The sequence below is a fragment of the Cervus elaphus genome, chromosome 9 (genome assembly GCF_910594005.1).
Source record: "Cervus elaphus chromosome 9, mCerEla1.1, whole genome shotgun sequence".
Lineage (NCBI taxonomy): Eukaryota > Metazoa > Chordata > Mammalia > Artiodactyla > Cervidae > Cervus > Cervus elaphus.
In genome coordinates, this window is record NC_057823.1 from 93,692,431 (window position 1) to 93,714,606 (window position 22,176).

Consider the following 22,176-nt stretch of genomic DNA (forward strand, 5'->3'; position numbering starts at 1 on the left):
TTAATGTCATTGTGAAAAAGTGTCTATTTAAATCAAAGGTGTTTAAAAATATTATTTTCACACCTCTTCATCTTCATAGTTTATGGATTAGAATGATATTTTTAAACACTAGTGTAAAATATTATAAGTAAACTTTGTATGCCTTGCCATATTTCTTATAGTAGTTTAATAATGTTAATATAGAAATGGTAATATAAAGCAGTGTTTAAACTTGATATTGCTGTATCTCTAAGTTAGATATGGTATTTGATATAATTTAATAACTAATATTTGATCAGCCAGTTTTTTTTTTTTTAACAACAAAGTACAGTTTTGCTGTAGCTTGTATTTATTATGTTTTTCAAGTCTTTTCCTTTAAAAGACCATTTAGGGAAATGTAAAGGTTAATTTTATATATAAACAGTAGAGGTGACTAAATTTCTCTCTTTTTTATAGTCATATGTTCTTGTAAACAGAAATCCACAGAAGCCAAATACTTCTTCATTGTTTTAGTAGAATTATTGCCTGACTAAAGCACTGGACACAATTGGATGAAGTTATTTTAAAAGTTTGTTTCAAGCTATCCATATATGAGACCTGGAAATTTTATTAACTGTTTTGTCGTATAGATACAGATATAGATGTAGATACAGATCGGGAGGAAGGAGGGAGAAAAGGAGATGGAAAGAATGAAAAGAGGGGGTTAATTTGCTAGAGTTCTTAAGAATACCTTTTAGCATTACCATGCCCCATTTTTCTAAATAGCTATATTTTGCTTCAGCAAGTATTTGAAATAATAGAAATGATACCTTTCAGTATGTTTTAGTAATATTTTTCCATCTTAATGTTAGGTCTTCAAACATGAACTAGCTTACTTATTGACTGGAATTCTTGGAGCAGCAATAGATTATTGGATTGTCCTTGGTCTTAATATGGGTAGAAACGTGATGCGACCCATGTCTGATGACTTAGGAAGTTATGTTTCCCTTTCATGTGATGGTAAGTATGTCTATGTTGCATGAGCCTTATTCCTCACACACGTCATGATTTTATAAAATTTGATATTATAGTATGGAAAATAGTACCTGGAAATAAAGTATTATATGTTTGTATATAATATTAATCACAGTTTTCTTAATTCTACAACTAACAATTTAAACTACCTCATAAAAGTAAATATTAAACAGATTTAAAATCAATTTATTATAGGTTTACCTTTTTTTTGTTTGGTGTTTTAAAATCTCACATGGTGAAAACTATTTTTAATACATTTAGTACTTCTGCTCATTCAACTAGAAAGCATTATCTCTCTGTAATGTTATCTGTGCCATATGAACAGTTTCCTGTTCTCTTCTTGCATGAATACTTAACAGTATTAAAAAATGAAAATCATTAGGTCAGAATACTTACTATGGTATAGAAAGCCACTTGTATTAACTTGAGCTTATATTACTGGTTAAAACATTTCCCCCATGTACCTGTTGCTGTATAATTTTTCTTACTATAACAAAAAGCTGCCACTGCTTCTTTTCCATTGAGTCTGATGATCTAACAAATGAGCATGGATGAAACAAATAAAAGTAATATATAATTACAAATAAAACAAATAAAAGTAATAAAACAAATAAAAGTAATATATAATACATAAAGTAATATATAATACATATGTATAATTTTCTCACTCTTCTTCCTTCCTGTATTATCTGATTTTAAAGTTCTCCCTAAAGTAATAGGGAGGAATATTATTTAAGCCATATGATGACAGAACTCATTTTCACATGCTTACTTTATGTTTTGTATGTATGTGTGTTAGTAGCTCAATCATGTCTGACTCTTTACGACACCGTGGACTGTAGCCCACCCTTCTCTGTTCATGGAATTCTCCAGGCAAGAATACTGGAGTGGGTAGTCATTCCCTTTAAAGACGATCTTCCCAACCCAGGGATTGAACCCAGGACTCCCGCATTGCAGATGAATTCTTTACTGTCTGAGCCACCAGAGAAGCCCATGAAGGTTGTCTCTAACTCTTTTGGGTCTCCAGAGTTAAGGGAGGCTTCTGTAAGACTTTTTTACATTCTTTTTTATTTTTCTCTTTTCATATAGTTGACATACAGCATTACCTTAGTTTCAGGTATACTACATTGTTTGACATTTGTATGTGTTAAGAAATGATCATCACTACTATAAATCTAGTAAACATCTGTCCCCATACAAAGCTATTTCAATGTTATCCACACCATTTATATTCTTACTCTTGAAAGCCAGAGTAGTGCCCTATGAAACATTTCCTTCCTCTTCTCCCTTTCTTCCTTCTTTCCTAAATTTCTAAAATGAACATATTTTAAACCAAGTGAACTTTTATAGCTTTCAACTATAAAAGTTGATTTTGGTATACTTAAAAATATTTTAGACTAAGCATTCTCTTTTGTTGCACATGTGTTTCATTGCATCTTCGTTTCATATAAAAGAAAAAGTTCTTGAATATGCTGTCAATCAATTTAATACTTCGAACAGATTCTAGAATAGGAATCCAGGCTGTAACTGGGTTCAGGATTTATTCAATGATGCCCTCTGCAAAGAGAGGTCTCTCTTTATACTACTGAAGTTAGAAGATTTTTATCTAAAGCATTTTATCTTCTTTTTTTCTTTCTTTTTCATTGAGCTGAGGGGTGATTACTGTTCCTTTTGTGAAGTAGCTGTCCTTTGTTCCATGACTTTTTAACATTTCTTAGCTCAAATTCAATCTTCCTTCAGAATCCTTTCTTATCATTTCTTTCCCACCATTCCTACTAGATGTGTGTGTGTGTGTGTGTTTTCCTTTTTTCCATTTTAGAAACAGAATTCTGGCATCATTTGCTAGCATGGGAACTAAACATTCAGCTAAAAGGATTCCCTGTTTTCATTCCATAATGAAACTTCTTTGAGTTAGAGGACCCAAGATAGGATTAGCAGTGCCTTTAAAGATTATCAGTATATTTATATGCATTGTTTCCAGTGTGTATTAGTTACCTCTAGGGAGATACAACTTATCTTACAGTTTAACCAAATGGATGAAATAATGAGCCATGTATTAACAGAGTTCTGCTGTGTGTTATGAATCAACTTTAATGCTTTCCTTACTCATAATCAAATGTCCCTTAACTTTCAAGCAAGCATTATTACCCACTGTTACTACCAGTTTTCACAAGACAAATTTAAACCTAACATATCTGAGCCTGTAACTGACTTCAGCTGAAATTAGACTTTAATGTTACCATTGTAATCCTGTGAACAGACTGATTACTTTGCTCTCAGTTATGTTTGATCACTAATATTTAAAACTGTAAGAGATTAAACTGTATTCCTGTTTGAAATGCGTGTTTAAGCCTTTCCTTCCCCTTTTCAAAGCACACATCATTGGTTTCTTAGGCTTCCAATTAAGCCATAGATGGGCAGTTTTAAAAATATATATATATATCTAAAAATGGTTCAAATTAATATCTCATAAATTTTTGTTAGTACATGTTGATTTTAAGCCTTTGTCAAGATAGAGAAGTCAAGTAAATGATTTATCCTTAAGAGCAGTAGCTTTTCTACAACTAATAGGTGAAACTAAGTTGTTTATTATAGAGCTTGTAGAATAATACACTTAATCCCTACAAGTGAATCTGGTATTCTAGTAATGTCCTTTTGGTCAGTATTTTGATGGAGAATCATTTTCTTGTTCAGTTGCTAAGTCGTGTCTAACTTTGCCACTCCATGGACTGCAGCATGCCAGGCTTCCCTGTCCTCCACTATCTCCCAGAGTTTGCTCAAATTCATGTCCATTGAGTCAGTGGTGCTATCTAGCCATCTCATCCTCTGCCTCCCCCTTCTCCTTTCACCTTCAGTCTTTCCCAGCATCAGGGTCTTTTCCAGTGAGTCAGCTCTTCCCACCAGGTGGCCAAAGTATTGGAGCTTCAGCATTAGTCCTTCCAATCAATGTTGAGGGTTGATCTCCTTTAGAATTGACTGGTTTGATCTCCTTGGTGTCCAGGGGACTCTCAAGAGCCTTTTCTAGCACCACAATTCAAAAGCATCAGTTCTTTGGTGGTCTGCATTCTTTATGGTCCAACTCACATCTCTACCTGACTACTGGAGAAACCATCACTTTGACAATATGGGCCTTTTTTGGCAAAGTGATGTCTTTGCTTTTTAATACGCTATCTATGTTTGTCATAGCTTTCCTTTCAAGGAGCAAACATCTTTTAATTTCATGATACAGTCACCATCCACAGTGATTTTGGAACCCAAGAAAATTAAGTCTGTAACTGTTCCCATTGTTTCACTATTTGCCATGAAGTGATGGGACTGGATGCCATGATCTTATTTTTCTGAATGTTGAGTTTTAAGCCAACTTTTTCACTCTCCTCTTTCACTTTCATCAAGAGGCTCTTTAGTTCTTCTTTGCTTTCTTCCATGACGGTGGTGTCATCTGCATATCTGAGGTTATTGATATTTCTCCCATCAGTCTTGATTCCAGCTTTTGATAACACAGCCTGGAATTTCCCTTGATGTACTCTGCATTTAAGTTAATAAGTAGGGACCAATATGCAGCCTTGTTGTACCCCTTCCCAGTCTTGAACTAGTCAGTTGTTCCATGTCCAGTTCAAACTATTGCTTCTGGACCTGCATACAGGCTTCTCTGGAGACAGGTAAGGTGGTTTAGTATTTCCATCTTTTTAAGAATTTTCCACAGTTTGTTATGATCCACATAGTCAAAGGCCTTCTGGATAGTCAGTGAAGCAGACGTTTTTCTGGAACTCCCTTGCTTTCTCCATGATCCAATGAATGTTGTCAATTTGATTTCTGGTTCCTCTGCCTTTTCTAAACCCAGCTTGTACATCTGGAAGTTCTCAGTTCGCATATTGTAGAAGCCTAGCTTGAAGGATTTTGACCATTTCATTGCTAGCATGTCTAATGAGTGCGATTGTGCAGTGGTTTGAACATTCTTTGGCATTGCCCTTCTTTGGGATTGGAATGAAAATTGACCTTTTCCAGTCCTGTGGCCACTGCTGTTTTCCAAATTTACTGACACATTGAGTGCAGCACTTTCACAGCAGCCAGCATCTTTTAGAATTTAAAATAGCTAGAATTCTGTCACCTCCACTAGCTTTGTTCATAGTAATGCTTCCTAAGACCCACTTGACTTCACACTCCAGGATGTCCAGCTCTGGGTCAGTGACCACACCATCGTGGCTGTCTGAGTCATTAGTTCTTCTGTGTATTCTTGCCACCTGCTTCTGTTAGGTCCCTTCCATTTCTGCCCTTTATCCTGCCCATCCTTGTGTGAAATGTTCCCTTGATATCTCCAGTTTTCTTGACGAGATCTCTAGTCTTTCCCATTCTGTTGTTTTCCTCTGTTGCCTTCTTATCTCTCCTTGCTGTTATCTTGAACTCTGTTTTTCCCTTCTGTTGTTTCCTCAGCTATTTTGTAACACCTCCTCAGACCACCACTTTGTCGTCTTGCGTTTCCTTCTCCCTGGGGTGCTTTTGGTCACTGACTCCTGCACGGTGTTGCAAACCTCCCCACTTCAGGCACTCTGTCTGCCGTGTCTAATCCCGTGAATCTACTTGTCACCGCCACTGTAAGATTACAAGGGATCTGATTTAGGGTGTACAGTTCAAGCCTGAATTTTGTGATAAGGAACTCATGATCTGAGCTACAGTCAGCTCTAGGTCTTTTCATCTTTTTTTTTTTTTTTCCTAACTTGCCCCAGTTGAGGTCTCCTTTCCCCAAGCTTTAGGATTGTATTCCTTCTTCCTTTTTGTTTTTGCCCTTGGACGAAAAGGTTGGTTGAGTGGTTTGTGTTGATTTCTTCTTAGGGGTCATTTGTGCCTGTGTTCTCATTTCAGGGAGCTTAGCCTGTCCCCCTGGAGGCCTGGGATCTTCTGCTGTCGTCTAGAGGTTGCTTTGTAGGAGTTGTTCCATATCTTCATGAGTTTTTGATGTATTTGTAGGGAAGCTGGCAATCTCCCTGTCTTACTCCTCCGATATCTTCTTCCACGTCCACAGTCAGCCCTAGATCTTGTTTTTGCTGACTGTATGGAGTTTCCCCATCTTCAGCTGCAAAGGACCTAATCAGTCTGATTTCGGTATTGACTATCTGGTGATGTCCACGGGTAGAGTTGTCTCTTGGGTTGTCGGAAAAGGGTGTTTACTATGACCCTGTGTTCCCTTGACAAAACTCTTAGCCTTTGCCCTGCTTCATTTTGTACTCCAGGGCCAAAATTGCCTATTACTGTAGGTATCTCTTGATTTCCTACTTTTGTATTCTAGTTGCCTGTGATGAAAAGGACACCTTTTTTTGACATAAGTTCTAGAACATGTTATAGGTCTTCATAGAACCTACAGCTTCTGCTTCTTTGGCATCAGTGGTTGGGGCATAGACTTGCATTAATTACTGTGATGTTGGATGGTTTGCCCCAGAAATGAGATTAGTACTTCATTCTGTCGTTTTTGAGGTTTCACCCATGTACTGCTTTTCGGATTCTTTTGTTGACTATGAGGGCTACTCCATTTTTTCTAATGGATTCTTGCCCATAGTAGTAGATATAATGGTCATCTGAATTAAATTTGCCCATTCCCATCCATTTCAGTTCACAGATGCCTAAGATATCAGTGTTCAGTCTTGCTATCTCCTGCTTGGCCATGTCCAATTTACGTTGATTCATGAACATAATATTCCAAGTTCCTATGCAATAGTGTTCTTTATTGCATCAGATTTTACTTTCACCACCAGACACATCCATAACTGACCATTGTTTCTGCTTTGGCCCACTCACTTCATTCTTTTTGGTGCTATTAGTAATTGCCCTCTGCTCTTCTTTAGTAACATGTTGGACCCCTTCCCACCTGGGGGGCTCATCTTCTGGTGTCATGTCTTTCTGACTTTTCATACTGTTCATGGGGTTCTCATAGCAGGAGTGCTGGAGTGGGTTGCTCTTTCCTCCTCCAGTGTTTCTCACTCTTCACTGTTACCTGTCCATCTTGGGTGACCTTACATGGCATGGCCCATGGCCTCATTTAGTTAAGCCCCTTCTCCACAATCAGGCTGTGATCCATGAAAGGGTGTCTTACATTACTTCTCTTCTTTATCTTTCATCCTTCTCTGCAATGATAGGATTTGTGGATGTGGTTGGAGGAAAAATGTCTTCCTATCAGCTCAAGACTAATCAATGCAAATTAAATACACCTGTGTCTGTTTAGAAAACCGGAACTTGGTTTTTATAGACAGCCCAGTTGTGGGAAGAGATCTTTAATTGGAAAGTATAGTGATAAAAACCCGTGTCTGTCTATTCATATATCATCTCTCCAATCATGTGTACATATTTTCCAGCCTTTTATTTAAAATAATAAAAAGTAATGGTTGTTTCAAATGTGAGAATATATGCCATTAAAAAAAACTTCTCCTGAAGACCAAGGATTAGGAATATTATCTATTTTCATGGTTTAAAATTTTGTGGGTGAATCTTACTGGTGTAGAAATCATCATTTGAATGAATAAAGTCCATGGAGGAAATAGTCTATAGAAAGAAATTTTGTAGTGTGTAGCAATAACTATATTTACTTCTCTTGTTTTCTACAGACTTTTCTTCACAGGACTTAGAGATTTTTATTGGTTCCTTTTCCTCCTCCTGGCTTCAAATGTTTGTTGCAGAGGCAGTCTTTAAAAAGTTATGTTTACAGAATTCCATTAGTATTTCTTCTGAGCCACTTTCTCTTCAGAAAATGGTAAGTGCCACTCTATTTTAGTTCTTTTAATTTTTAAGAAGTAAGTTTATACATTCAATTTTTAAATATTCTAATAATTGTACAGAGCATATTAATCATCTTTCAAATAGATATAAAAGCAGGTAGTTTTCTACCTCAAAATCTAATAATTATTGAATAGAAATTTTAATTACCTGAGAATAATTAAGAATTGATAACAGAAAAATTATACAAGAATCTTTGTATCACTTGCCACAGTAACTAATGTTGTTATTTTGGAAAGACTGTGATCCAGAAAAATTCTACATAGCATTTAATGGTATTTAAAAAGCAAAATTTGCAAATGACTCCAAGGTTACACACATATAAACAGTTTTATCTTGGCTATCTTTAGCTATTATTGATATTTACTATTTCTAGCAGTTTCTTCAACAAATGAGAAATATACTTGTTACTAATTGATCAGGTTGGGGAAATGCTGTTTGCAACAATCCTTGTCTTTAATGACTTTTGCACTCCTTATTCCATTTATTCCAGATTTCTTTTCTGTTAAAGGAAGGCATTACCAAGATGGAAATGACAAAATGCCAGTTGTACGTAAACCATAAATACTAAAAATAGGCAAATTAATTATAACAAGTTGGGCATGATACTCATCAAAAGAGCTTTCCTAAATGAACATCAGATTTGAGTTTGAAAAAAATTATTTTTAAGAAAGTAATTTTCTCCTTGTGTATGTCATATTGACATAATGACATGGAACTAGCAGCTTTCTTAATATTTTAGCATGTTCAAATGAGATAGGGAGGCAACCATATTGAGGAAACCAAGAAAATACAACTACATTTAATGGTGAAATGAATCAGGTAATTTCTCTTTACTGTTTCCAGGTTTTTGTAGTTGAGAAAGCAATATTATTTTGCAACAGGTATATTCCTACTTGCCAGCTTTGGGGAAAACTGGTGTGTGCGGGACTAGAAAGATGCAGATACCAAAGAAAATAGGACCACGGCCTTGCTTTGAATCTCAGAGGGCCTTAATAATGCTGAATGGTGCTAAACAGAAACAAGGTGAAGGGCTGCCAGAGAAACCGTAAGTGATGCTTGTACACCCGCTCTGCTTTGCTTTCAAGTACAGCTCTTCTCAGGCATTTCCTGAACCGTATGGTTATCTGAGATGTTGTCTGAATTATGCTGGTTAGCAGAAAACTCAGTTTTAGACCTACGAGTGCACATGATCAACATTTTCACTTTCTTTAATTCAATGTTCATGCTTTCTTTCTATTAAAAAATAGATTATTTTCCAAAAGAAATAAAACCCTTCATCAAAATATTGTTCCACACAATTTTTTCCCTGTAATTTAAAATATTACTTAGGTATAGTAAAGATGGGACTTCAGAATGCATGGTCATGTAAGATACTCTGAATTGTTTTAATAGCCTTCCCAAATGAAAAACTGCCTCTCAAAGTATGCCATGCAAAATTCAGAAAACTTGAAATCTTTTTAGGAAGAAGAGGATAGGATTAGAATATGAAAATAAGAATGGGAAGTAGGGGCCTGAATTTTGATCTTATTGGCATTTTGCTTTAGTCTCTCTGCCAAATAGGGTTTACTTGGTCTCAACTTGTTTATCTGACGTTCAGTATTCATAAACTTTTTGGTGGTCAGTTGGGTGCAAAGTTAATAAAATGAAAATTAATGCATTAGAATTTGTTCCTATACAGTTGAAATAAATATAAAAATAGAAAGCAGTAAAGATTTGAATGAATAGTGGGGTTTAAATTAAAAGAATGCTAGATTTTTTTTTTTTTAACTCACCATATAATTTGTGCTGCCATGCTTTGGTGAGGAACAAGCTTTCCTTATGTCTTACTTTCTTTTCAGAGAACTGAATCTTGCTAAATGTTCCTCATCATTAAAAAGATTGAAAAAGAAGTCAGAAGGAGAATTGTCATGTTCCAAGGAGAATTGCCCCTCTTTAGTTACTACAAAGATAAATTTTCACAAGACTAATTTAAAAGGTATTCCAAATATTTAAATTAATTTATGCTAGGAAGTTTGTGTGGTTGTAGTCAGTATTTGGAAGTTTTACACACTGACCTTGATGAATACATCACCTTAAATATTGGACGAGGTCCAGGAAAATACCTTCTTGGAGAGCATATTATTTTTTGAACTGCCATTTATAAAAAAAAAAAAAAAGTGTTTAATACCTGGTGTAATAAGAGTATTCCTCCCCTTTCTCCACCTGCCTTTTCAAATATTAAACACTGTGTAGCTCATGTTGAGCTCATTCCAGATTTGCCTGCCTTACTTTTCTATTCCACCTCAACCTGTGCTGCTTAGGATCAGTGTCTTGTGATTTGAAAGTATAATTCAGTCTTCATCTCTTTCAGTTCTAGACGTTTTGTGAACAAAGAATGAGAAGTAGGCTATGTTACATAGCTGTGTTAAGCATATGGACTCTTTTTCTTCCAGGCATTGAGCCCAGACTATGAAATGTGCTTGGCTTTTGGTTCTAACTATACTGGAACCTAAGTACCTAAAGGGATGGAGTAACAAGAATAGCGTTGTAATAATTCACCCCGGCCCTTCTTTAACTTAGGTACCCCTTTAACTCAAAATTATGATACCTTCCAAGAGTCTACATCTGGCCAAAGTAAATTGCTAAGTCTCTTGTTTATGACCTATACTATGTTCTTAATATAAATGTTATCATTATGGTACCAAGCTTTCATAATATTTCTACATAGCATAAGTTCATAGTAGCATATCACAAATGTAAAACAACTGTCCATTTGCCTCAAAATATGAAAAATGTATTAAATGTGAACTCAGATATTAACTTCACAAAAGTGTCCTTTTTCTTTGTTGATTGTGTCAGAAAGTAAAATGAATATGAATGACTTTAGGCTGAACAGCAGAAGGAACTGGGAGGGAGGAAGAGAATTGAGAAATAGTAGGGAAAAACTTCAAAAGCTTTTCAATGCCTTTAAAAGAAATGTTTTAGTAGAAGTTGTAGAGATAATCTGTAAAAACTGAACACTGGAAAAATGTGCTGCTTACTATTTTATAGCAAGAAAGAGTTTGATTCAGTATGTATTTCATTTTCAAAGCAATCAGTTAATATTTTTTAATTCCCCTTACATCAAATCATTCCTTGTATCTTATTAATCTTGTTTACAACAGAGAGGAATATAGACAGTTTTAGGCAGCAGGCACTAATTGCACACCACCTCCTGCCCCTCTAGAAAAGACTTTATCATTCTATTTTTCATTCTTGTTCAGCTTTAAATGGTACCAAGGATTTTTTTTTGCGTGTGTGTGCGTGCATGTATGTGTGTGCGTGTGTGTTTATATTAAGATTCCCCCATTTCTCCTTCTCTGTGCTGCTGTAGCCAAGCCAGACAGCCTATTGAGAAGCAGCAAACCATCTGTTAATGGATTTGAAGTTCTGAATTACACTTGAGTGTGTAGAGGCACTCGTGCTTAGCCAGAAACATTCATTTGAATTAAGCTATCAATGCTGTATAAAAAAGAGCCATACATTTAACGTAGGTTCATGAATAAATTTAAGAGAGGGCAATTGCACTCTAAACTTTTATTGCTGTAAAACCCAGTATTTTTGGTGTTCTCTGATCATTTGGGGGTTTTATAGCAGGATTGAAGCTTTAAACCTTGAACTAGGAGGAGACAATGCCTGTGTTAAACCTTTTGCAGTAGAATTTCATTGCTGAATTGCTGACAGAGAGGTTCTGTAAAGGGGATGGGGTTCCCTCCCCCCCCTTCTTTTTTTTTTTTTTTTTCCCTAATGTGAGAGATGTTTAAACCAGTCAAAAGGAAAACTCAATAAATAATTTTCTGGCATGGGGCCAGATCTCCTAGTTCATGCCCTTTGATTATTTTCTTTAGTTGATATCTTGTCTTCTCTGGGATAATCTATTAATTTTTTATGGCAGGAGAAACACCCCTCCATAGAGCTTGCATAAATAACCAAGTGGAGAAATTGATTCTTCTTCTCTCTATGCCAGGAATAGACATCAATGTTAAAGGTAAGTTCTAAATCTTTGTTGTCTAATTCAGTGTTTTATATTTGTGATATTAAAAAGTTTAATTTCAGCATTACTAAAAATCACTTAAGTATATTTACCTAACATATGTTCAAAAGTATTATTGGTAGCAAAACCAAGAAATTCATCATATACTGATGTAGAAGAATGCACAGTCATTTTTGGCATCTATATTTTGACATACCCCACCATCAACATTTTAAAATAGTTTGTCTTTTATTTTCTATAATTAGAAATATTATACCCCTAGGCATTTATATCAAAGCATTCTGTTTGCATATAAGGCACTTATGAAGTCACACTGATAAGGAAAGTAGAATTTCAGTACTTCACTACCAAAAGTCGTACTTTTGCCGTTTAAAAATTTGCCTTGATTTCTAATTTAGACAATGCTGGCTGGACGCCTTTGCATGAAGCCTGTAACTATGGCAACACAGTGTGTGTCCAGGAAATTTTGCAACGTTGTCCAGAGGTAGATCTGCTCACTCAAGTGGACGGGGTGACTCCTTTGCATGATGCGCTGTCAAACGGACATGTAGAAATTGGCAAGCTGCTGCTCCAGCATGGGGGTGAGTGCATTTATGCTAAGCGGGTTATGAGAAATTATCCAGTTTTTTGATGAATCCCTCAGAGGTAGAAAGCATTTTATATTTTAAGATCTGTAAGGAAAGGTGCCTTTATGATATTTTAAATGAAAGGGAAACATGAAAAGTCTGCTAACACATAAGCGCCTTTCATTTAGTAAGGGTAGAAGCCTTTTGATGAAATGGATTTATTTCTTGTGCCATTAGCCTGTTTACCTTTGTTACGAGAATATATTTTGAATTGGGTATGTTGGCTTTTACTGTTAATCCTTTTACTTAAAAGTATGTAATGTCTATAAACCAACTATTTCTGAAAGCTTATTAATAAGTATATGTAAATGTTCATTTGTGAGTACTTGGATAGTTCATTCTTATTTCACTTCCTGTATATAACTGCTAACGTGATTCTTTTTTTTTCCTTAATGAGTCATTTCTTTACAGACTACAAGAAAAGATATCCTAGAATATCTTTTCTTCATTCACATTTTGTAGTCAATTAAGTTAAGTAGGAGAATTGCCAAATGGTGATAACTGTTGTGTAGGGGTTTGTGATGGAAGTAACTTGAGCTCAGTATTCATCTGCTGCTTTTTCTGCTGATTTCTTATCTGATCTCTGCTTTCCAAACCCTTCCCCAGCCCCCCAGTTCAGTGATATTCTTCTTATATCTGAACTGAAAAATATAAATTTTATATCAAAATGTTCAAAACTGATTTGGGTTTTAAAAGGAAAAACAAAGTGATGACAAGCTTATGATGCAGATTTGTATAAATTTCCTGTTACTTTTATTTGCATTAAAAATACTATTGTACTATTTGTCCAGTAATTAAAGCTATTTGGATGAAAATAGTGTATTTTATTTAGATATCTCTTTACTGTATATCTATATCTAGCTCTCATTTGTCTATCTAAGGAAGGCTGTATATCATTGTAGTTTGGTGTATATGGTTATTTATAGTCTTCTCCTGCCCCCTAAAGGCCTTTGTGTGTCTGTTTTACTTATACCATTTCATAATCAATATATTTTTCAGTTTTTACACTTTTTTGTAGTATTATATGGTTACAGAACCATACTGTTCTGTCTCGGAAGTATTTCATTTTTCTGCTTAACCATGAATGTGACATACCAAGCCAGTATTTGGCTTTGCTTCACATGGTCCAAGGGATATAAAACCTTTGTTGCATTAAGTCCAATTTTTCAGAAGAAGAAGGCATTATATTAACCAGTGTGAATTGTTTTAGGACCTTTGGTGAAGAATAGTACACAGATGAGTTATTTATCCTAAGAGAGGAAATCTACTTGTACTTGGATTTATCAAGGCCCTTTGGCAATCATATAGACTTGTCTTTGCCTTAATTATAATCTGAGTTTGGACCTATCAAATGGTTTGGTATGATCACTATAGAAACTATGTTATCTCTTTGTTGTGAGTTGCTTAGTCTTTCTTGAGAGCTTACAAATTTATTTATGTTTGTAAAAACTTTGTTTACTTCTGGTATCTTGGATTCATAATTTTGTTGTATTTTCTCTTTTAAACAGAAGTAACTTGAAATTTTGGGGCAAATATCACCATAATGAAATCTAGTTTTGATTTAGATTTTTTTTCTATAAATTATATATTAATCATATGTCATCACTGGTTAATCTTTTATATTAAGAATGAAGTACATTGTCTATCTAAGCCCCACTACATATGTCCAGTCAGATTCATCATGAAGAGTTTTAGCAACTGTGATCTGATGACATCTGTGTTGTAAGGTAGAATCTTCAGATTATGTCTGCTAGTACTCAAACCTTTTCATTCCTTGTAACATTTGTATGGCAAAGTGCATAAATAATTACAGGATTTGATTGGCAGAAGTACAACGTACTCCTGTTCTTTACAGTGTGACCAAATACTGAGTCACTGTTATTTTGCCCCTCCCATATCATCTTTTACTACCCAGGGGATAAATTCTGTCTTCAGTACTTTGTAAGTAGATGGTTAGATGGGTGTAACTAGCATAGGTGAAATGAAATCTGCGTTTGTCCCAGAGCATTTAATATTTCCTTTTTTGTGAATCAGTTACCTTTACTAAAAATTGAACGTAAGCAAGGGTAATGAAAAATGTGTTCTGTCTCTGGGCAAAGTTTTGCAGTCTGCACTGCTGCTATCACCAATTAGCAGTGGAAGGGGGCAGTTCTTGTTCCTCTTGGTGGTATTATGAAATATCTTTAAGACTCATACAGAATTTAAGATGAATGTATTTTGTTAATTTCCTCCAGGAACACTGATATTTCAAGATGACAATTTATAAAGTTTTATCAAAGTTTTATGTATATATATACACACACACACACACACACACATACACCATATATGTTATTTATTGAACTAAGGCATATACTTTTAGGCAAACCTCATTAGGCAATTGGCTAGGTGTTTTTTTTTTCCTAAAGCATCTTTGTTAGGCAGTTAGTATATATAGCTAGGTAATTATATCAATATGAATTGCTACAAAATATGACTGTAAACTGAGCCCTGGGTGGCTTTGGGAAAAAAAGAGAAAATATGGCTGTTAAGCTGCCAAAATGTTTTACGCTTAACATTTTGCATTTTCTTTTTCACAGGCCCAGTGCTTCTACAGCAGAGGAACTGTAAGGGGGAATTGCCCTTGGATTATGTGGTATCATCTCAAATCAAGGAAGAACTATTTGCTATCACAAAAATAGAAGATACAGTGGAGAACTTTCATGCACAAGCAGAAAAACATTTTTACCACCAGCAACTTGAATTTGGCTCATTTTTACTTAGTAGGATGTTACTAAATTTTTGTTCAGTTTTTGGTTTGTCTTCAGAGTTGTTCTTAGCTTTCAAAGGATTAACTCATCTAAATGAGCTGCTTATAGCTTGTCAGAATTATAAGGAAACCACTAGTGCTCATACTGACTGGTTATTGGATCTTTATGCTAGAAATATAAAGACATTGCAGAAGCTCCCAAATATTCTAAAGGAACTGCCTGAGAATTTAAAAGTGTGTCCTGGAGTACACACTGAGGCCTTATTGGTGACATTGGAAGTAATGTGTAGGTCGGTCACAGAGTTTTCATGATGATGCCAAAAAATAGGGGTCAGCTTTCTAAACCTGCTCAGCTTGCTTTGTCATTTATTAGAGACTTCGTTGCTTATTAACACATTAATTTCATTTATTTATTTTGCAGAATTTGCAGCCTTGCTAAATTTTAAAAGCGCTTAAAGAACTTATGCAAAGTATAGGCTTCTTTTTCCACTGTGTAGAATATAACTGAAAAGTAAAAAATAGTTTCGTTTGTTATACATTGCTTTTATTAATCTGTATTATTTTTTGGTTTAAAAGTGATATTATTTATTTACATTGTACATGTAAAAATTTTTAATTTAAATATTTTTTAAAACAAAATGTAATGTTCTCTATTTTAGGTGTTTTGGGTCTTAGAATCATAATGAGAATATTCATGCAAATATGCACCTATAAACATGTAGCTCCGTTTCTTCTCTGTAGGCTGTTGGAATAAAATACTCATTTTAGTTTTACGTGTTTCTAAAATAAACTTTTCAGAGTTCACAATAATATATTCTTTTGGTTTTTAAATGTAGTAAATGTGCAAAGTTTAATAATTTGATCCCTTGATCTATTTTATTTTAGCAGTTCCTATACAAAGTGTATTTCTACTCCATGTAACTGCTCTTCTCTAAGTAAAATAATCTGCTTTATAATGTTTTATTAAATATTAAGATCATAAATGGCAACAAAGGAATGGATTTGAGATTATCTAAAATCTTAATGGTCCAGTATGAATTTACAGAGTAGTAACATTTCATTTTGCAGTTTTTCCTAACACTGATTTATAGTAAAACTAAAAAAGGATATGGATAACGATTACGTTTGAAACTGGAGTTGCTTCACTAGTGGAGTAAGTTACATTGTGATACACCTGGAAAAGAAACAGTTAGAACTTCCCTTTAGATTTTATGTAACTAAGTGATGATCTCACAACAGTTATAATCTGTTAAAAGCAGCACTCTTTAGTTTTATTTTGGAAATAGATCTTTTAGCAGGATACAAATGCTAAGAGTTTTATTACTGGGTTTATAGTCTTAAACTGAAAATTTCTACATTAGTATATCACCTCTGAATAAAAATCAAGTTTTTTTTCTACATTTTAAAATCAGTAATTTCTTACACCTACTGTAAAAAAGTTTTTAGTTAGCCTTCAGATGTGACATACAACTGCCAAAATATCAGAGAAAACATGATGTAGCAGAGACTAAGGCACATTATAATGCTTTTAGAGTTAAGTGCTTCCCCAGATGATGCATAAGAACTTTTTGATTCTGAAGAACAGCGACTTTGGATCACTTACTTGTGAAGGCATGTGGAATAACATTTGCTTGATAAATGAATATAAACTTAAAAACATAGACTTTGACATCAGACAAACATAGTTTCAAGTTCTTGTGTAATTTCTTATTAACTAAATTAAGCAAGTTCCTTTCTGAATTTTGGTTGTTGCACCTGTCATATGGAAATAACACCAGGTATCTTGGTCACGATAAAATTACTAGCCTATCACCTTATATGGCACTTAATGTTACTTTGTATTTTATTATTTTAACTCCTTTTAGTTACAACAAATCATTTAGATAGAATTATTAGCAACTTAAGAAATTACTAAGTTAATGAGATAATCACCATCATGAGTTAGGGTTTTGTGCTGCTAAGAAAAAGTGGTTTTCTAAATTAAATGTTCACAAGAAATATTCATTTAGTTGCAGTTAGTATTAATATTTCATAACTGTTCTGTCTGCCAATTTCTACAAGTCATGTTGACATGAAATATTTAACACTAAACTGCCAGGTCTCTGTCTCAAGAAGGTATCATTGCAATTTGCACTTCTTTAGAAGTATAACTTGGCAAATAGATTACAGTATTTTGTGGTCTAGTTAATAATACTGGTAAATATATATGAATTTAAGCCTGCAATAGTAAACTGTATTTTCCATATTACTTCTTAAATGTTTTATTTTAGAAAACATAATTGCCTCAAATTTATTTTAGATATAAAGAAAGTAGAAATTTTAATAGATAAAATTTATAGACTTTCTGACCCCTGACTTTTTACTTGCAGGTATTTCAAAGTTGCAGCAGCCAAACAGAAAGCTGAGTAATGCTATTCTTCATTGTACTCTGCCAGATTTCATATCATAGTTCAGTGGAGTTGTTTTTTTTTTAAAAGCCTATAAAAGCCCTTATTACAATATAAATAAAGCTTGGAAGGAGACTTCTGAGCTGTTAAGATTCAGCTTTCTCAATACATAATCCCCACAGGTATTTGGAATATAAAAGATTTTAGCATATTCACTGTCAGCTTTTCAGGAAGGGACTCTATGAAGTTTTCTAGCTTATTCTTAATTTTCCTATGCATAATAAGGTGGTCCAAGTATATACCTTTTTTTGTCATTTCGTTAACTCCAAAATAACCAGAAAGACATTTGTCCTCATTAAATCAAGTGCTAAATTAGTCAGTATTTTGAATTCATAGTTTCTTGAACACCTACTATGTACCAGGTGGTATGCTTGACAGGGGCCAACTACAGTACGAGAGGGAAAGCTTACATTCTAGGAAGGTAAGTCCAGTTTTACTGTCTTCTGTGTAGCCTGTTGAAGAAAATTAATTTCTTAAATTTGCAGTAATTGGTATTCTCTTTTCATTTCTAAATGTGAACATTACAAGGATCTGATCATTTAATCCTTTGATTAGTATAATGACTTCACCAATTTTAGAGTGAATAGAATGTGGCGTGTTAGCTTTTGCATTAGTGAAACCCAGTACTCATTCCCCTAGGTAAATGCAAATGCATTAATGCTAGGATACTTTATATAAACACTAAGAAATGTTTGCCACTTTTGTTTATTCTTTTATAGAGGGTTAAATTAATACCTTCACATGAAAAAATTATTGATGGAATGTGTAATCTATATGCATTTACACACCTTTCCTGTTAAATGATGAACTTAATGAGAGCCTGTCACTGTTGCTCCTTAATCAGTAGGAAGGGGTCATCTTTGAGTGACGTGAGGCACTCTTTCCCTCAGGCGCTTATCACGTAGCTTCCACACCAGTCGCACCTCTTGCTGACGTGGAGCTTGCAAACTTGAGAATGATAATTGTTTTTATAGCAAATGTGGATTGAGTTAGAAAGGTCAGTGGTGGCATTATTGGAATTACACTGTGCCTGGTGATACCAAAACTGAAGACATTGAATAGTTAACTATTTCTTGGGAATCAAATTATGCTGTCAAAAAATTCACTTTGTAGATTAAAAGGAATTGTGGTAGGATGATACACTTTGTTATTTGCTCTGATCCAGAGATACAGACTGTTAGACTATAAATTAGAAAAGATTGTGGTATTATTAGGTTTTAAGCATATATCTTTTAGGGTACTACAAATCCCACTAAATGAAGACCTTTTTAAAGGGAACAATCAAGATAGTGTTAACACTGTTGATGTTAGATGTTCAAAAAAGTTCTCTTAGGTAAATCCTAATCATTGAGAATATCCAAAATATATTTAATTCATGTTTCCCAGTTTGTGAAAGTAAGAAGCAGCTTTTTCTCCAAGACACATGAATTTATGTGAATTTCTGGGGGGAGGGGGGACATTCTATTAAATTATTTTAAAAAGAGGATATTTTCCAATCAGAAATCCAAATGATTAGCTTTTTATCACAGAAGAATTTGCTAATTAGTACTTTTGCATTCAAAGCAAAATTTTATTTTGTGTATTTGATGTATATTTTCCAACATTTTGTATATTTGGATTCTTTACCATAGGTATTGTTTGTTTGCTTTTTGATGTAGGCCTGTAGTTCAAATACACTTACACTATATATATATTGTTTTAATTTTGAAGTATAACCCTTAGCACTAGATAGATGTGATTGATTTTTTTTTTTTATAATACCGTATTTGTACTGTTCAATATATATGTATTTTCTTTTTTAAAACAGAAACATAGTGAACTATTCTCTGGATTTTTAAAGTATTTGCTGAATTAAGATCCAAGAGTATTAAATCAACAAAGTAATCAGTGGTCAGTTATTATAAAAACAATATCCTAATAAGTATATACTATTGTTATATATTTAATTTGTAATGTGTAATATTGCTGTGAACTTAGACCAAAAAAATTAAGTTCCTTATTCAAATGTCTATAAAGAGCTGTCTTCAATTAAAAATGAAACATTTTCTCCAAATTTTTGTCTTTCTTTTTACCATGGTCCCCAAATCTTTTCAGACTGTTGAACCCAGATTTGGTAAATCTAATCTCCTTCCTTTCAAAAGTATCTGAATTAGATCAAGTGAACATTAGTGCATAATGAGCATTAAACATTAATAGAGAATGACTGTGTTGGAGTATGATTTAGTTTTACCAAAGAATGGAAGTTTTTTTTTTTTAAAGTGCTTAGCACTTCCAGCAAGTAAGCTGCACTGAACTGAAAGTCTGGAATCCAGCTTTGAATTTACACCTATTATACTATCATTTATCTTAATAGCAGATGAACTAAAATTTTCAGTGACTTTCCATTCTTCTTTCCTCAAATGAAATAGTTACGTTGGGAAAAAATCATTACTCTTAAAGTGGTGACAGATGAAAAGAATTTAGTTTGCTGTCAGTACTGCTCAGCTTAAAGGTTAGGTCAGCCATGGTTTTTGTCGTGACACTGATAAATTTTTCTAACGACCAGAATGGTTTGATCTGTAATCGCTTTTTGTTTTTGTTTTAAGGAATATATGACTTGGTTATCTGACTTCATCCTAAAAATGGATTTTTTTTTTCTTTTTTGAATTGTTTCTATTTTACAACACAAAGATAGAATTATACAGCAGTGGGTAAAATTTGATAATATTAAAATATGCATTTTAAATATCTTTATTGAAAACTTACAATTGTAAAGATAGAAAGTTGGCAAAGGGATAAGGAGGGAAATGTTTAGGAATCTTTGGTTTAAAGAGGGTAAAGATTTCTAGATGACGTTTAATATATTGAGAAGGTAGTAAAGGTATAAAGTCAGAAAAAGAGGCAGACAGATCTAATCTCAGGAATAAACTGTCTTTGTAAATTTTGAATAATGTTCAGAAAAACAAGGATCAAGGTAGTGTGTGATGGAAGAGTCTTTTAGTTAAAAATTCAATCAAAAATAAAGAATAAAAGTACTAATTTAAGTTAATACTGAAGAAATAAACTTGAGAGGTTGAAACCATTTATAAAAAGTGGTTGATGTTCATCGCAGCACTGTTTATAATAGCCAGGACATGGAAGCAACCTAGATGCCCATCAGCAGATGAATGGATAAGGAAGCTGTGGTACATATACACCATGGAATTTTACTCAGCCGTCAAAAAGAATTCATTTGAACCAGTCCTAATGAGATGGATGAAACTGGAGCCCCTTATACAGAGTGAAGTAAGCCAGAAAGATAAAGAACATTACAGCATACTAACACATATATATGGAATTTAGAAAGATGGTAACGATAACCCTATATGCAAAACAGAAAAAGAGACACAGAAATACAGAACAGACTTTTGAACTCTGTGGGAGAATGTGAGGGTGGGATATTTCAAAAGAACAGCATGTATACTATCTATGGTGAAACAGATCACCAGCCCAGGTGGGATGCATGAGACAAGTGCTCGGGCCTGGTGCACTGGGAAGACCCAGAGGAATCGGGTGGAGAGGGAGATGGGAGGGGGGATCGGGATGGGGAATAAGTGTAAATCTATGGCTGATTCATATCAATGTATGACAAAACCCACTGAAATGTTGTGAAGCAATTAGCCTCCAACTAATACAAAAAATTAAAAAAAAAAAAAAGTGGTTGAATGTGTTCCTATTAACTCCTTTTTCTGAACGAATTTTAGTCCTTTTTTAAGAAAAATAGAAACTACTTAAATGTTTTTAAATTATTTCCTCTAACTAAAATTACAGAGGGGAAAAGATTGTAAGCAAATCTGTTTCTAATAGTGGTTGTATTTGTGAGAGAATTTTGAATATTTCTTTTTCACTTCTCCAAGTTTCCCTGTAATATGATTTATATTTGTCTGTAATACTAGTAGCCAATGTATTTTTTAAAGTAATGCTCCTAATATAAATAAGAATCAGTCTTAAATTTTTCTAAAGTGGTCTTATTTAAATTGGCATCTACTGGATTTTTTAAATATACAGTGCATTTTTTAAATATGCCATTTTTCTTCAAGGTAAGGATAAAAATAAGCTTCGTATCACCTAATGTAGACCTCAGTACTCTCGGACTAGATGCCCTTCCTTTGAAAGTGAATCTGTCTTATTTTACTGATATGCTGCTTCTGTCTTCTATTCAGCCTCTTCAAAGCAGTGCCTTATCATGTTGTGTGGAGTCTTTACTGTTGAGAAGGATTCCTGAAGTGTTAAAGATTCAACTTTCATTTAATAATACTTTGTGGAGTCATGTTACCATATCTTCATTATTAGCCTTTTCTGATTTTAGTTACTTGTTCTGATTTTTTTTTTCCAGATTCTACACCAAAAAGCAGGGAGAAGCTGTAAGATTAAATGATGGCTAAATTAATCAAAGGTTGTACCTTTAGTTGGGCTTCCCAGGTGGCTCAGATGGTAAAAGAACTCTCCTGCAGTGCAGAAGATGCAGGAGATGCAGGTTCGATCCCTGGGTTGGGAAGATACCCTGGAGGAGGAAATGGCAACCCACTCCTGTATTCTTGCCTGGGAAATCCCATGGACAGAGGA

The 22,176-nt window shown here is 34.1% G+C and overlaps 1 protein-coding gene across 2 annotated transcripts in view; it reads left to right on the plus strand.

Moving 5' to 3' along the window:
• SLF1 (SMC5-SMC6 complex localization factor 1) overlaps positions 1–15,955 on the plus strand; it is a 69,347-nt gene extending 53,392 nt beyond the window's left edge. For both annotated transcript variants that reach the window (XM_043913613.1, XM_043913614.1), the window contains exons 15-21: positions 831–978; positions 7,587–7,732; positions 8,640–8,803; positions 9,597–9,733; positions 11,672–11,764; positions 12,169–12,351; positions 14,976–15,955. In XM_043913613.1, coding sequence (XP_043769548.1) covers positions 831–978; positions 7,587–7,732; positions 8,640–8,803; positions 9,597–9,733; positions 11,672–11,764; positions 12,169–12,351; positions 14,976–15,457 — 1,353 coding nt within the window. In that variant the 3' untranslated portion in view covers positions 15,458–15,955. The remainder of the gene's footprint in view (positions 1–830; positions 979–7,586; positions 7,733–8,639; positions 8,804–9,596; positions 9,734–11,671; positions 11,765–12,168; positions 12,352–14,975) is intronic.
• The last annotated feature ends 6,221 nt before the right edge of the window (positions 15,956–22,176 follow it).